Source organism: Desmodus rotundus, chromosome 4 (genome assembly GCF_022682495.2).
Source record: "Desmodus rotundus isolate HL8 chromosome 4, HLdesRot8A.1, whole genome shotgun sequence".
Taxonomy (NCBI): Eukaryota; Metazoa; Chordata; class Mammalia; order Chiroptera; family Phyllostomidae; genus Desmodus; species Desmodus rotundus.
In genome coordinates this window covers 135,029,775-135,046,774 of record NC_071390.1, presented here as the reverse complement: position 1 = coordinate 135,046,774, position 17,000 = coordinate 135,029,775, and the positions used below count along the sequence as shown (strand labels likewise).

Sequence of the window (17,000 nt, the reverse complement as noted above, 5' to 3'; positions counted from 1 at the left end):
TTTTTATTTTAATTAATGAAAAAAATGAAAAACATGGTTATTTTCTCTCTTTACCAGCAAAAAAGAAAAAAGAAAAATATCTATAACATCTACCCAGATTATACCGAAGTGTAAGATGAGTTAATTTAGAAAGTTAAGTATATATGAAACAGTAAGATATCAGCAACAAGAAAAAGATTGGCAAAAATTCATAATTCACAATAAATCGGATAAGGCCTAAAATAGATTTCAATTTGCATTATTTATAAACTCAGAATTTATTAGATAACATATAAGATGTCAATTTATTAAACTTAAAGGTGAGTATTTAAAAAGCAATTTCAAATTAAAACTTTAATAACCAGAAAAAGGTTACAATTAAATTTCCTTTTAGTTCTTCATAAAAATCAGCTGTAAGTAATTCAGAAGAGTCTGAGCAATTTTTTCATTACCTAGGCTTCTTTGCTTAATTTGCATTAAAAATTATTCTATCATATTTCATAATATAATGAGTTCCTACCTTCACTTAACCCCTATATTTCTGTTGGGTTTTTATAATCTCTTCATCTTGACTGTCTTATTAAATCTTTATTTTCATCTTACTCTTCTTACAGGGATTTTTCCCCTTTATCCTCTTCATATCTTCACGTTTATCTACCTGTTCTTTCTAGTTGCTTTCCAATGTCTTCTTTCCATTAGGGCATATGTAAGAACTGTTTATACACGCCCACTAACCTGTATAAATCCCAATCCTGTACCTATATTGCTCTTCTTATTATTCTTGGTTTCTATTATGATCTTGAGGACTTCCATTTCTTTCTAGGGTCCCGGTCATCACTATAGAAGGATCAGGGGTATGGTATGTGAAAAATCACGGGGGAAAAAAACAGTTAAAATAACAAAATAACTTACCTTTGGAAGACCAATGACCTCTAAGGACATGTGAGAAGCTTTTAGAAGAGGTTCAACTGACAAAAAGGCAGGTTGAGAAAAGTCCTGGACTTTTTCTGATGTCTTGGGAAGGGTTTCAATCACATCTTCAATTTCACTATGAAAAGTATCGTTTTCACATAAGGCCCTATTTTCTGGTCTCACAATGGCATATTTTGCTTCTGCTACATTAAAATAAAGTAAAGAATACATGAAAATATTTGTAACTTCAAAACAATGAATAACAGAAGTACAGAGAGCCTTCAAGTAGCTTACAGTTTTCATGGGATTGTTGAATAGCAGTCATTAGCTTTGTTAAGCTTGGCTTCATGACATTCTAGAAAAAAAAAATCATATCTTTAAGTAACAAATTTGAAAACAACAATAATATTCACCATTCCTATGTGAGCTTACACAAAAATGGAATCATTCAGATGTGATTCCATTTTTGGAGTGAAAGAAGACTTTCATCTTTCACTCCAGATGGCTATTGTTATGTTGGTTGTTGTCATTTTCTTAATTTGACAATCTAAGGGAAAAGAGGTCAGTGCCCCTGACTGAATAGCTGGGTATTGCATGTGTTAAAAACTCTAGCTGCACACTAATTAAAAATCACTGGCATGGATGGATCTAGAAGGTATTGTTCTAAGTGACGTTAGTCAAAAAGAGAAAGACAAATACCATATGATTTTACCTACATATGAAATCTAATTAACAAACAAAAAAGAAACAAATAGATGCAGAGAACAAATGGTGGTGGGGGGGATGGGGTGCAGGTAGCAGAACAGTGAAGGGATTAAGAAACACAAATAGTAATTACAAAATAGTCATGGGGATACAAAATGCGGCATAGGGAATACAGTCAGTAATATTGTAGCACAATGTACGGTGTCAGGGGAATACTAGCTTTATTGGGGAGATTACTTTGTGATTTATATGGACCTCATGCCATTGTGCTGTGCATCTGAAACTAATATAATATTGAAAGTCAACTGTAATTGAAATAAAAAGTTTAAAAGCAACGACGACTTTTCTGAAATTTGATGTTTTACTATTTGGTTATTAAGAATTTCTGCTTCTAGAGCTAGTTATTATTTTAAGCAAAACATGTATTCTTCAATTAAATACATAATTTTAAATAGACTCTTAATGGAATGATTTAAAACACAGTGGGATCCTTTTGCAATAGTTTTCGAGAAAGACAATTTAAATTTCTAAATTTACACATCTTATAATATTATTTCAGTTCAAATGTGGAACCTAAGTTAGAAAAAATAAAACTCTCTCCTAACAGTTATATGATACCAAAATAAAAGCAGCCCAAGAAGAAAGAAAACTATAAATTATATGATAAATAGTTTTAGAACTGAGAGACACCAAGATTTCCTGATTATTACAGTAAGTAATTGAGTCCACTAAAGAATCACTTAGGCATGAATATTATAAATATCATGCTGGTATCATTTAAAAGTCATATTAAAAATCCTTATCCTTGACCAAATTTCCCATCTCGTCTTTAGTGAGAAACTTTTCCCCCATATAATTTTTTTATCACTATGTACTTTCCAGCCCTTTCTCTTTTTCAGCCCCCACCTTCAGTACTTACAGTTAAAAAAATATGCAATGCATCATGTTTCTACCGAAATGGTTTGCTCTGACCAATTTTTCATTATAAACATAAAACAATGATAGGTAGACCACTACTACATTTTAAGAGTAAGTGCTACACAGAACTAAACTTAGAGCAGGAAAATTAATTCCATGACAGAGCGCTTTACCTTGGCATCAAAATCGAAGTCTTCATCATCTGATGTAGGCCATGAATCATCAATGTCAGGTTTGCTGGACAGCCTTTAGAATAAAAGTAGCCAACAAAAATCAGTTCATTCCTTTAAAAAACCAACCAAAAAGAGTTGAGTGTAAGGTCAGCTATCTGTGTATTAAATGAAGTTTCTTGTTATAATTAAAATTTGGCCTGTTTTAAAAAAGCTTTTAATTATCTATTTCTGCCTCCACTTCTCCCAACCTATGAACTATTCAATGAAGATGCTCTCTAAGTTCCCACAAAGGGCGACAGCCAACATACTGGCAAAGCCTGAAGTTTATTTGTTTTCACCAAAATTCCTAAAGGCTGAATTAAAAATCCAATAAATGGCAGACACAAGTTCTGATTCCTGAACTGGAAGAGATCTGATGACCTGAATCAAGGTAGAAAGACACACTGTTTCTTCGCCCTTGTCTGTCCTTGCTTCAAAAACTAATCTATGTCCATCAAAAATAGCCATCTAGTTTCTTTAGGAAGGAACTCACTAAGGTGACTCTATTTCTTCCTTTTCCCAAAAACAGTATAGGGAGTTCCTTGAAATATTTACATGTTAAATGTCCAAATGTCAAAGAACAAATGAAATGTTGTTAGCCTTCCCACTCCCACATCACCCTTCTGCATGCTCCAAGACCATCTCCAACCTTTAACTATTCAGCCCATGAAGACATGGACTCTTGAAACAAGGATGGGCTCAAATGACCAAGAGACAGAGCTCTCTATTTCTCTGCTCCTGGAAAATAAGCTAAATGGAGTCTGCCATCCATTCCTAATATAGGCATATTATCAACTACCCAACTCCATTACCAATTTGACAGCCATTCCTACCCCATTCCTACATGGGAAGGACATCAGCTAATTGGGAAAAGAGGCAGATATGAGGAGACACCTGTCTTGGGCCACGAATCTACACAGTTCAGCAATCTCCAGTTCCTTACAACTCGGGGGATCTAAGCCCCATTCTGTAAGTCGGAGTTCAGATAGATGATACCACCGTCCTGTTTACAATAAGGAGAATCTTTCCAAGTTATTTTAATACCTTTCAATTGAAACCTTGAATTTTGCTAGTTTTTCCAATTAAGCAAACAAACAAAAGAGCAGTCACCTCTTCAGAACTTTCTTGAAACCTTTATTTTAATCTGCCTTTCTAGACAACCCCCAGCATCCTGTGGCCTTCCTTCTTTTAACCTATCTTTAATTGTCATAAGCCCCAATATTCTAATCTCTTTTCCCTACCTGTTCTCTAATTGCTCTAATCTCTTCTCTAAAACCCTTCTTCCTATCACAACCCAGAGTTGTTCCTTTTGGATTTCGCAGCTAATTCTATTCTATCTTCTGGCACTGCATTCACCACACCCAGTCCCTACTAGGGTTAGAAACCTAAATTTACATCTCACTTCCACCACTTGCCATATCCAAATAAGTCACTTTAATTTCTTTGAGTTTCAAATTTTACATATAAGCAACCAGTTTGCCAGGATGTTAAACACAGGTTGAAATACTAGAGGGTGTTTTGATTAATTGGTAAGATTCCTTAATGTGCTCTTGATTCAATCTATAGAAAAATGGAGAACATGTAGCTGGCAGAAGTGGGAAAAACTAAGACAATGAGAGAAGTTCCAAAAAAGGCAGAGAAGAAAGTTAAAAATCAAAAAAAGTCATGAAAGAAAAAAGGACTCTAGGTAAAAAAGAAAAAAAAAAACTCATACAACTAGGCAAAGTTACTGGCATGAAGGGAAAACCAGACTGGGAAGTCAACGAGTAAAGAAGTCAATGAGAAATATCCTCGAAATAGATGCTGAATTTAATCAACATAACATAGTCTATGCACAGATATTCTTCACTTACAAAAAAATAGTTCCTATCAAGAACAGAAATCATTATACTTAAAAATACTTGCCTGATTAGGTCTTCCTTAGGTAAAGCCTATCTGTGGCCATAGCTAACTGAGATGTGCCCTAAAAGAGTTTTGGGGAAAACAAGGTACTAGTTACCACTGCAGTTGTCAAGTATTTTAAGACAAGTGCTTGGACTAACTGCACTTCTTAGGAAAACTCTAAGTCAGAGTTACCACACAACTAGATCTGACTTTCTGAGGTGAACTGATTTGTGTGTTTATCTTGATGCCAGTGCTACACAGAAACTTATCAGTGTGTGTTGAAGGACAACAGAATGGATTTGGGAGCCAAGCAGGATGACACTCAAATCATGGGTCAGCCACTGTTAATTGTGGAATCATGGGTCAATTAATCAACCTCCCTGAACCATAGTTGCCTAATTAGTGAAAAGTAGGCTATCAGAGCACAGGTACTTTGCAAAGCTATTGCAGAGATGATACAACACATGTTAATCACATAACACAGTGTCCAGCCCAGGGCAGAACACTCAAGAAATGTGCATTTCTTTTCTCTGCATTCCCTTAGTTATTTAACACATAATTTTTAGAAATCCATAAAATCCTCCTACCTGCTTAAAGAGTCTTCTTCAGAATTCTCAACCACTATTAAAAAAAAAAAGTAAAATACACTTTAAATCAACAATGGAAAAATACAGAACTTTAAAAGTACCAGACAGATGCTTCATTAGCAAGTATTACTTTGGGACCACACGTAAAACTATACTACAGTGAATATGAATGACACTATTAGTAGGCAATTAATACATTAAGAACGTTTACTTCTCCTCTTTTATATATAACAAGTGCAAGAAAAAAAAGAATGAGATCTATCTTAATTTCGTATCTCCAAGTGAACTGCTATTTACAGTGATCATAATCCTAACCAAACCCCATCAGACTGACAGAAAAGGGCATCATTAGTAGAATCAGTATCATAAACTAACAATGTCAAACTAAAATAGAATGATTTTTCTGGACGCCCACCGTTAAGAGCGGTTAGAAGAGAGGATACTTATTTTGCTGGAACACAATACAATTTCTCCAGCTCTTCGGTGAAAACTATCCACTCTATCACAAGGGAGCTTGGATACGGGCACTGCACTTTGCGCATGGCAAAACATACGAAACAGACTCTTTCTGGACCTATTTCCAATTGCAGGATAAGAATGACAGACTTTGTGATTCCAGTTTTATAAAGTAGAGACCCTTGAGACAGTCTCCTGCCATTGCTAGAGCCTACCTGGACCCACCTCCGAGAGCAGGATGGTCCAAACAGTTAGTGCTGGGCAGGAGAGCAAATGTCATTTTTCTCAACCCTCCCCAGTACGTGGCAAATGCATATGGAAAGCATGCTTTTTCTTCAGCTTGTAAGGCATATGTCATCAGACCACATGCTGATGAACAACAACAACAACAACAACAACCCATAAAGGACAAAAAACATCTTGGATGATTACATTCAATTACCTTGGAATTTTAATTTTTTAAACATTCAAAATAATACCTACTGTATGATTCCAACTATACAACATTCAGTAAAAAGATCAGTAGTATCCAAGGGTTAGCAGGAATGAAGGGATGAATAAGTGGAGCACGGAGGACCTTTAAGGCAGTGAAATGATTCTGTATACTGTGATGGTGGATACATGTCATCATACATTTGTCAAAGCCCACAGAATGTACAACACCAGGAGTGAATTGAACCTTAACGTAAACTATGAACTTTGGGTGATAATGATGAATCATTATTTGGGCTGATGTGTTATACCTGTCATTGAATTTGTTCTTCTTGATACTTGTTTTGGAGACTCCTGTAGATCTATATCCGCTTGAATAAAGGCATAAAAGGGATAAATGAAACAATGTCAGAAAACATGTGAAACCAGCAACAATCCTATTTTAATCAAAATAAAAATAATTCTAATGACTGACAATATATTCTATGGTATGAAACTTTCTATATAGAAAGTAAAAACACTACTATTAATTTTTTCCAACTAAGCAGTGTTTAATTTCTTTTTATAATAGCTATGAATCAATTACTTGTGATAACTACAGAAAAACATAATTATTATATGTAATATAATACTGTACTAGGGATTATAGAGTTCTTTTTATTTGTTCCTAATTTTTTCTTAATTTCTTATTAAACTAAAAATATAACTCACTTATTAAAGGCATTTGTTGACAGGACAAGCCAAAAAGTAAAAGAATTTGTCTACAAAATGTACATAAATTATCCATTGATATTTCATCAAACTCAACATCTATGGAAAAAAAGCTGGTCTTCCCTGTTGACCTGCTGCTCTTCCCCACACATCTGATAGTCCTATTCTTCATGTCCAATTTAAATGCCAGTGCACAACCTGCAAACCTATGAATCATCTTAGTTTTCTCTCTCCTCGCTAAGTTTTTAAATTCAATCATCATTAAATCATATTAATTAGACCTCTTTTCTGTCTCTACTTTATTTTGCCACTACCCCTGACCTAGTCAACCATGGGCTCTTAACAGAAGGCTTTCACAGGGAAAAACAAACACTACCAACTATTATTGCTGTTTCTTAAACGAACAAGACTTTATAAGCAAAATAAAAAACACGTAGGCCTAGAAACAGACCACGTTTTAAATTGAATTAAGCTTCCTGACTTTTTATTTCAGCATGAACAGGTGAAAACTTCATAATGAACTGATGCTAGTTCAAGAAAAATTCTACCCACTTTTTTAAAACCCTAATTCCCCGTCGTACACTAGAAGGTATGGCACTTATTATGTACCAATAAAAAAAGAATAAATAATGATAATTATAAGCTCCTAGTGGGCTCTGGCACCTATTAATCACTGAATAAATTATAGTAAGTAATAAAAATGACAACAATAACAAACTCCTGAAGGGCAGGGACTGTGTTTTTAAAATGTCTGTATTTTGCAACATCAGAATAACAGCACCTGAGACACTTAACAGTTAAACAGCAAACCATTAAGCAGACAAATGAATAAATGAATTTTGAAATTTTCTTTGAAAATTCTGTTTAAAAAAACCACAGAAATAAACCAGGAACAGCTCTATAATATTATGAGCACCTTAAAGATCAAAACCCTACTTCATCTTTGTGTTTCGTATTACTTGCAAAACCAACCTCCGCAAGTACTTTGATAAAGGTCTCCTAGTCAAAGGTGTCCTCATCCAGTTCACACAGCACAATGTGCCACATCCAGGCATCACACTAGCGTTTTTGTTATTGTGAAATATTTTTATACTTTTATTATAATGTGTTGCGTCCCTAGTTGTGCTATTTGAATATTGATTACGATTATCTTTTGACCAATAATAAGAGAATCTTGTTCTGAAGAAATTGCAGTGTCGTGACAGTTATCTAGCAAACAGAAAAGCATCTCTTCTAATGAAGTCAACATATCTCATTCTGTTTTGACCTATGAGAAATTAAGTCGATAATAATGAGACCCTTTTGGTATAGTAAGTATAATAACCTATGCTTCTCAACAAGGCACTGCCTTTCTGACTTCTATACTATTGGCAGACAGCTTTAAAAAACAATCTCATTGGGAATGCTGCACATGGCTAAGTTTTATAGTTCCTATTGTTTGCCATTTGTTTATCGTACTAGGAAAGTATTGTTGAGTTCCTAGTTTTAGTTACTTTTTTAGTGAGACAAATAAGGATATAATAACAAGTATTTATTTACTAAATGTAATCCATTTGTTGTAAAAACTAAAGAACCATTTTTATAACAAGTCTAATTTGTTATTATGTGATTATAAAGGAAACATACAACATTGTAACTTAAAAATCTTTTCTCTTTCACATAAAGATATCATATGAACTTTTAGGGGTCATGACTAAATAAATGAACTTCTTTTCAGAAAACATTGCCCCAGATTTTAAATTACCTAGTTAACTTTTTAAATAAGACTGAATACTATTCTATAAAGAAAGAAATTAAGAAAGAAAAACTGTACATGCAATTTACACTTTTCTTTCACTGCTCTTTCATTATCAAAACTTCCTTAATCTCACTTATCTATGGTAGGACCGCCAAGAGTAATACACTATCAGATGTCTTACCAAGACTTTTGCTACTTTCAGAACACATTTTAGGTCTCCTTTCTCCTTTGTATTCAGAAGTTAGTTGATGATTGCTGTGTATAAAAAAAATGGTGATAAATAATATTACTATCTTAATACTGATATCAAAAATATTTTTCAAATACATTAAATTCTTAGAGTATTTCAGATAATATCTGAGCTAATATTAAAACTTTACACCATACACTTCAAATTTGTAAATTCTACAAACTTTTTAAGAAAAAAAAAGTAATGTCAAACAATCATGATTTGAGGGTAGTATAGTCTTGTAAATTAATTAGTTAGCTTGATTCCAACTAACACCTGCTAGCAGAAAAAAAATGCAAAATGCTCAAAGGATAACTAGTGCACAAAGGTGTGGACTAAGCTGTGAGCTCCACATAGGTTTTTGAGTGTGAGGGGAAGGCTGTGGGTGGCTAAAGCTGGGAGGCCCAGCTGTCTGAACAAGGTGCTAGTAATTAGAATAAGGGCTGAGCACACAAGCATATGTATGTAAACTAAAAAGAAAATAAAAAAGGTGTAATTTTCAAAAGTCCCAGTATAGATCAATATGAAGACTTGGGAATCCAGATCAGCAAGGGCAACCTGGCAGCAAAGATCAACCATGACTGAAAGACCAGTTTCAACGGCATCTCTGTAGCAATAGAATCAATGGAAACAACAAAATGATTCATCTGTCTTTTTTTACGTCTCCATCTGACTTGCGAAAGAGAATTACATCCCTTGAACTAGAGAACCCTTTAGGTTCTTGAAAAATTCAAGGAGAACAGCACAAGAGATAGCCCGCAGAAAATACACAACTTTCTGCTAAACTGAACATTTCAAGACCCCATATAACTAGTTAGAAAAATCAGAGATGTGACATTATTTGTACCCCATGCATGGGGGCTCTATGTAGAAAGAAATGGGTAATGTTAGGATCCCTAACGATACAGATCTTAAAAGTTCTGAGATGAAGAATCTGGCCCATTGCTATTGCTCATTAGTCTAGTCTTTTGCTTGGTTTCTGGCTGCTGGCACAGACTAATTCACTGACATTCCCAAACTGCCTGAACCAAACTATGAAATCTCACCTGTTATATAAGACGTAATGGTTAAATTATTTTAAACCTCAGTTTAGTGATAACTAGCATTTTAATGTAAACACAAATTAAAACCACTAACGAAAGCATATTCTTCTGTAGTCCATCCACAGTTATTTTGAGAAAAGACATCAATGCCTTACTGAAGAAAAAGTCTGACTATATTTGCGGACTCACCATTTACAGCTGGCATGAGGGCTGTTCTATTACAATACAGAGATAAACTTTACCCTCAGGAACTTCAATTAAGCTATTTACACAGCTAATTAATATACGTTACCAAGTTAATACCCTGTTTTTATCTGTGTAGAATTGACCACTTACATGCTGAAGTGTTCATCTTTGTAAATTACCTCCAAGGCTAAAATGAAGGGACAAAAAGAAAGCCTCTTGTCCCACTTGGGTATTAGATAGTAGAATTTGCTAATGTTAAGTCCTCAAATAGATAAGAAACTATGCTGAGGTCACTAATCTGAAGTAGGTGAAGATTTAAATCAAGAATTTCCTGTTTCATCCTTAGTCTGATGTATTGTACTTTAAAGTCAGCTAGAAGTCAGGTAAATAAAAGCTATTTGGCAGGCTTAAGAACAATAATATCAATAATAATTATGATAATAATAGTCACAGTGTTATTGATGCTGATAAGCATGAGCTAGGCACTAAGTTAAATGCTAGATAATCTTACACAGAACCACCCTTGAAGGATACATTACTATTATCTTTTTCATATCAGGGACATATTTGGGGATGACAAGTAATGTTGCCAAGGTCACACACCTGGCATGTGGGAAAGCTAGGCATTACACCCAATCTCACGTGACCTGAAAGCTTATCTTTTTTTCCTTTATCACCCACCTATGACTAGTCTTCATTAAAGGAGAAGTTTATTCAATCAAAGTTATCATTCTTCCTTCTACCCATACCAATTAGAAATAAAAAAATCAAAACATACTAGAAATAAAAAAGGATAAAACCTGACAAATCCATTGTATCTGGTGGCAGTAATTCATAGTCACTTAGGGATAACCTAACAACACCAGTATTCATCAAAGAAAGAAATTTAAAGCAAAGAGTCATCCAAAAGACAAAATCAACTCCTGCTTATTTTTAATATATAACTTAACAAAAGCTACATACAAAGTAAAAATTTAAAAAAACTATAAGGGGCATTTGGGGTTTTGAAGATGGAGCTGTAGGTAGGTACACTGTACATCCCCGCACAACCAAAGAAGGACAACAACAAATTTAAAAACAAAAAACAACCAGAACTGCCAAAAAATCAAACTGCATGGAAGTCCAACAACCAAGGAGTTAAAGAAGAAACGTTCATACAGATCAGTAGGAGGGGCAGAGACAGGCAGCTGAGCGGAAAGGACTCGGGCAAGGCAGTAGCTGGAAGAGCAGGCAGTCCCACGTTTGTGTGCATATAAACCAGGAGGAACAACTGGGGCGCAAGACAGACCACGCAACCCAGGGCTCCAGCGTGGGGAAATAAAGCCTCAAAACCCTTGACAAAATAAATCTGTGGGGGTTGCAGCAGCAGGAGAGTTCGTTGGAGAGACCCACAGGGTCCTAGAGCATAAACAAAACCACCCACCCGGGAATCAGCACCAGAAGGGCAAATTTTGCTTGTAGGTAGCGGAGGAAGTGACTGAAAGCCAACAGAGAGCTGAGCAAGTGGCACTGTGCTCCCTCAGACCCCTCCCCCATGTACAGTGCCACAATGCAGCGACGTGGGTTGCCCCACCCTGGTGAATACCTAAGGCTCTGCCCCATACATCATAACAGGCACACCAAGACAAAAAAATATGGTCCAAATGAAAGAACTGATCAAAACTCTAGAAAAAATACAACTAAGCGATGAAGAGATAGTCAACCTATCAGATGCATAGTTCAAAACACTGGTAATCAGGATGCTCACAGAATTGGCTGAGTATGGTCACAAAATAGAGGAAAAAGTGAAGGCTATAAAAAGTGAAATAAAGAAAAATATACAGGGAGCTAACAGTGATGGGAAGGAAACCAGTACTCAAATCAACCATCTTGACCAGAAGGAAGAAATAAACATTCAACCAGAACAGAATGAAGAAACAAGAATTCAAAAAAATGAGGAGAGGCTTAGGAACCTCTGGGACAACTTCAAACATTCCAACATCAGAATCACAGGGATGCCAGAAGGCAAAAAGAAAGAGCAAGAAACTGAAAACTTATTTGAACAAATCATGAAGGAGAACTTCCCTAATCTGGCAAAGGAAATAGACTTCCAGGAAGTCCAGGAAGCTCAGAGTCCCAAAGAAGTTAGACCCAAGGAAACACACACCAAGGTACATCATAATTAAATTACCCAAGGTTAAAGATAAGGAGAGAACCTTAAAAGCAGCAAGAGAAAAGGAGACAGTTACCTACAAAGGAGTTCCTATAAGACTGTCAGCTGATTTCTCAATAGAAACCTTACAGGCAAGAAGAGGCTGGAAAGAAGTGTTCAAAGTCATGAAAGGCAAGGACCTACATCCATGATTGCTCTATCCAGCAAAGCTATCATTTAGAATGGAGGGCCAGATAAAGTGCTTCCCAGATAAGGTCAAGTTAAAGGAGTTCATCATCACCAAACTCTTATTTTATGAAATGTTAAAGGGACTTATCTAAGAAAAAGATAAAAAATATGAATAGTAAAATGACAGTAAACTCACAACTATCAACAACCAAACCTAAAAAAACAAAAACAAACTAAGCAAACAACTAGAACAGGAACAGAATCACAGAAATGGAGATCACATGGAGGATTATCAGCAGGGAGGGGATGAGGGGAGAATGGGGGAAAAGGTACAGGGAATAAGGAGCTTGAATGGTAGGTAGAAAATAGACAGGGGGAGGTTAAGAATAGTATAGGAAATGTAGAAGCCAAAGAACTTACAGGTACAACCCATGGACATGAACTAAGGGGTGGAATGCAGGTGGGAGGCAGGTGCAGGGCAGAGGGGAATAAAAGGGGGGAAAATTGGACAACTGTAATAGCATAATCAATAAAATACATTTCAAAGCAAAACTATAAGGGAGATTAAGTCCAGTATTATATCATAACATCAAACTAATGGAGTCCATACAATATGAAACTAATAAAATTAATATGAAACCCCTCTAGCTAATATAAGATCATATGACCAAAATAATCAGATTGCAAATGAAATGAGTCAATATTATAAACAAATATGAAACCTGTGGAATTCTGTTCTTCCATTTGCCCAGTCAGAATAATTGCTTTTCTACCTAATTGATTATGTTTTACTATTTTTTTCTATATAAGTTAATCATCTTATTAATTTAATCTTTCTGACTTGAGTGATTGTTCCACTCAAAAACAATACTAAGATTTTTCAAAAACGAACAACTGTACCTTTCCAACTGATCGACTTTTGCCCCTCTGTTTACTAAAAACTCCACCATTTTCTCTTTGTTTTCACTTACAGCAAGTGACAGCGGTGTGAGGTCATCCTGTAAAGCAGCAAAAACAATTTATAACTTATAAAACAATATACCAATATACCCAAACTAAATTTTAAAATGTACAACAGATCCTCTGAACTTAAACATGTAATATAGAAAGGAAATAGAAGTAGCCCCTTCCACCCTGACCAGTGTGACTCAGTTGATTGGGTGTCATCCTGCAAAGAGAAAGGTTGCAGGTTTGATTCCTGGTCACAGCACAGGCCTGGGTTGTGGGTTCCGTCCCCAGTCAGGGCGCATATGAGAGGCAATGCTTTGATGTTTCTCATGTCGATGTTTCCCTCCCTCTCTTCACACTCTCTCTAAAAACAAATAAATAAAATATTTTAAAAAGAAAAAAAAAGTAGCCCCTTCCTTTTCATCTCTGTGCTGTCACTGGCTGCTCCTTCTCTTTAAAAAGCCCTCCTTTTCCTCTTCATAAGATTAATTCTAACACCATTCACGAAAACTCACTTCAAACATTTACTGTACTGGTTCCAAGAATCTTTGTTGCTGTCACAGTATCTGTAGTGGTAATCCTTGTTATTTTAATTCTCCCCATCTAAACCAAGAGGTTTTTGAGGGCTGAAGCTATTTTTTTTTATCTCTGTATCTTCAAACTATAAAACCTAGTAGTAAATGCTTTTAGTATTTTAATGGATTAATAACCTAAATGATTAACTCTGGAGTTTCTTAAATTATATTTTGAAGAATATATACTTTACTTGAAGTTCATGCCCCAAAAGAAAAAGGATACAGGAAGATGACCTGTGTTTAAGGAATATTACAAAACTGTGCATTATACGCCCAGTACTAAAGAAATGTTTAACTTTGCTTAATCCTGATTTGTCAATAGTTTTCTGTGCAAATATTAACATTTCTAAATTACAGAGTTTCAGGGATACAGTTTTGAGAGCTTTTCAACAGAGGTGAAGGTTTTCTCCAGGTTATACACACTTGCTTGACTCTCTTCTACCAAAGCTATCAGGACCTCAGATGTCAATGTCAGTCACCCCTGCTCCAAAAGGGTTTTGAAAACAGTGGACTCTAAATCAAAAGAGACAGGCTTCAGATGAACTGATTGCTTACTACTAAATGGTCCGTGGGTTTTCTTCCAGTATGAGGTGATAGCTTTCATCTCGGCTGTTAGAAAGCTCAATATGAAACTAGACATTCTCAATTATGTTAAAAATCCTGAAACCCTAATGAATATGTACTCTTAAAAAATTGTTTTTATTCTGATTCCATTTCAATTGCCCTTAAAATTATTTTCTACTTGTGGCAAAAGATAAATCAGAAATAAAAAAATAATTACTTAATAAAAATTTTAACACTGATCTATACAAATTATTTTCAGTACAATGAAAGCTACTAAATCACTTGCATTTCTGAGTAACAATTCTGAGGAGAAACATACAATGTTATCTGGAATAGGCACACTCTATTCAACTTTAACCATGATTAACCTCATAAGACTTACAGACATTCCAATGAGAATGTGACAGGAGAGTAAGAAGCCAGGCAAGTGGAATGGGGAAACTGAGACAAGAAAATAAACAAGGCCAAAGAGTTTGAGCAACTTACATCAAGCTGGTGAATTACAAAACATTATCACCCCTAACCAAGGGTACTCAAGAGCAAATAGTTTATTCCTCTCCTCCCTAACCAGAGAATAGATATCTGAAATCTCTCTGGACTGGGGAATAGAGAATAGAGACCTAGTTAATGCTGTATGTGCCAGCTAAACCCAAGGACAGGTGAAGTCAGGGGAACAAATAACAAAACCTCATTAAAAGCAGACAGACTCAAGATAAAAGTAAAATAGTATAGCAGACTAAAGAATATTCCCAAAGCCCTCTATAAGTTCATTTTAACGTTATCAGCATATTAAAAATGCACCTGGAAAGCTGATGAATATCCTACTGAAACCCACACCTAAGATTCTTGACAGCTTAAAAAAAAAGATAAAAAGCCCTCCGGACAGACTCAGTGGGGGCTCGCTATAGAGCACGCCCATGCCCCTTCCCCAGCATGAACATTTTACTTCTTCCTAAACTCTAACGGTTTGCATGGGACTTGCAGCCAGGGGAGCAGTGGGCAGTGGCAGCTCAACTACCCTGATCCTGTCTTCAAGGCCCCCATTTTCTCTAACTGCTTTGGCTCTGGGGAGCTAAAGCTGGCAGAGCACAACCTGGGCTCTCTCCTATTGCTTCTTCTACCCTAAGTTCTTCCTTTGTTTCACTGTCCCAGCTTTAGGAAACATACTCTCAAAATCACCTGGACTCACGTTGTAAAACCTTTCCTACATGAAGTCAAGAAACCACACAGAACAGGCCAGCCTGAGGCAGACCTGGTCCAGTAACAAGAATAGGATTTTTTATAGAACATATGAAGGAAAAAAGTTCTTTTTTTAAACAATAATATACACTCTAACTTGAAAAATTCAGTCTAATTCTTAGAAGATTAACATAAAATGTTTATTATAAATGAGTGTAGGTGGTCTTTAAGATCTTGAAGTCTTTAATAAAACATACTATGAAACAGAAATTGTGAATTTAAGTGCTTACAGAGACAAAGTAGGCGACCCAAGCAAGTGCAGAATCCAGGTGGGGATGGCAGCAAACTGGGGAACCCACGTCTCCTATGAGGGGGCAGCCTCTGCACAGCAGAGCAAACAGCAGGAGGGGCTTATGCAGTGCCAGGTTCACTTCTTGAAGTGAAGCTTGAAATCCAGACTTCCACATGAGTCTCCTAAATTTTAAAGGTCAACTCAATCTGTGGATGCAAACTAAATATATGTAAGGCCCACATTTAGTCTAGAGCCCACTTGGGGTTTTTACTTGCTGTGTTTTTAAATGGGTGTGTATAAAGCCAATATTTATATTTAAAACCATTTTTTTATTGGTATCATATGTCTTACCAATATTTTGGGCCCCAATATGTAATAAAAATCATTATTTAGACTAATAATACCCACCTCAAAAATTGATCAACACTTATTAAAACTACAATTTGTGTTTATTTCTCCCAGGTTATTAATCAAATAGATAATTAGTTGATAGAACTGCTGAAACTAAATTACTGAAACAAGTCTCATCTTTATTGTTATTAAATTCATGGTTTTGATGTGTTGATAAGGGCTCTATGAATTTAACAGATGCACTGAGAGAGTCTACCACACAGCTTCAACTAAAAAGAAGACTCAAGACAGTATTATTTCTGGAAAATCCTGCTTGTAGCAAACATTTCATGATCTAAGGGCCTAAAGGAGAACAAAAGATGCAAAATTCCTAAAGGGTCAGATTGTACTAAATAACACACGACCCATAAGCAAATATCTAAAGACTCTGAGTGCCAGTGAATGACTGATGGTTGAAAGGAAAATGGTGTTCTTTGAGCCAGAAGAAATTGCCAGTAATGTTCCCTGTAACTTCTCAAGTAGAGGTAGAAACAGTTGAAAGCAAGGCCAATACTGCTGGAATGGAAAGAGTTGAAGGAAGTATAACCTATCGAACTCCAACTCTTCTAGAAATTTCTGAAGTTTGTGGGATCTGTGAATTTATACATTACAGTTATCCATTCACTGGTTCTTAACTAAGTGTTCTTTCAAAGTCTCAAGGAAATATTTCTAAATACACATATCCAGGCATTATTAGATTTAATCAAAATCTTTAGGGAAGAGCCTAGGCTTGAGAACAT

The 17,000-nt window shown here is 35.6% G+C and overlaps 1 protein-coding gene across 4 annotated transcripts in view; it reads right to left on the bottom strand.

The window, feature by feature from the left end:
• LOC112321614 (ankyrin repeat domain-containing protein 26) overlaps window positions 1–17,000 on the bottom strand; it is a 117,941-nt gene that overhangs the window by 94,977 nt on the left and 5,964 nt on the right. For all 4 annotated transcript variants that reach the window (XM_053922474.1, XM_053922475.1, XM_053922476.1 and 1 more), the window contains exons 4-10: window positions 13,213–13,310; window positions 8,716–8,789; window positions 6,397–6,456; window positions 5,198–5,231; window positions 2,688–2,760; window positions 1,186–1,246; window positions 892–1,094 (exon numbers count right to left, since the gene is read on the bottom strand). In XM_053922474.1, the coding sequence (XP_053778449.1) occupies window positions 892–1,094; window positions 1,186–1,246; window positions 2,688–2,760; window positions 5,198–5,231; window positions 6,397–6,456; window positions 8,716–8,789; window positions 13,213–13,310 (603 nt within the window). The remainder of the gene's footprint in view (window positions 1–891; window positions 1,095–1,185; window positions 1,247–2,687; window positions 2,761–5,197; window positions 5,232–6,396; window positions 6,457–8,715; window positions 8,790–13,212; window positions 13,311–17,000) is intronic.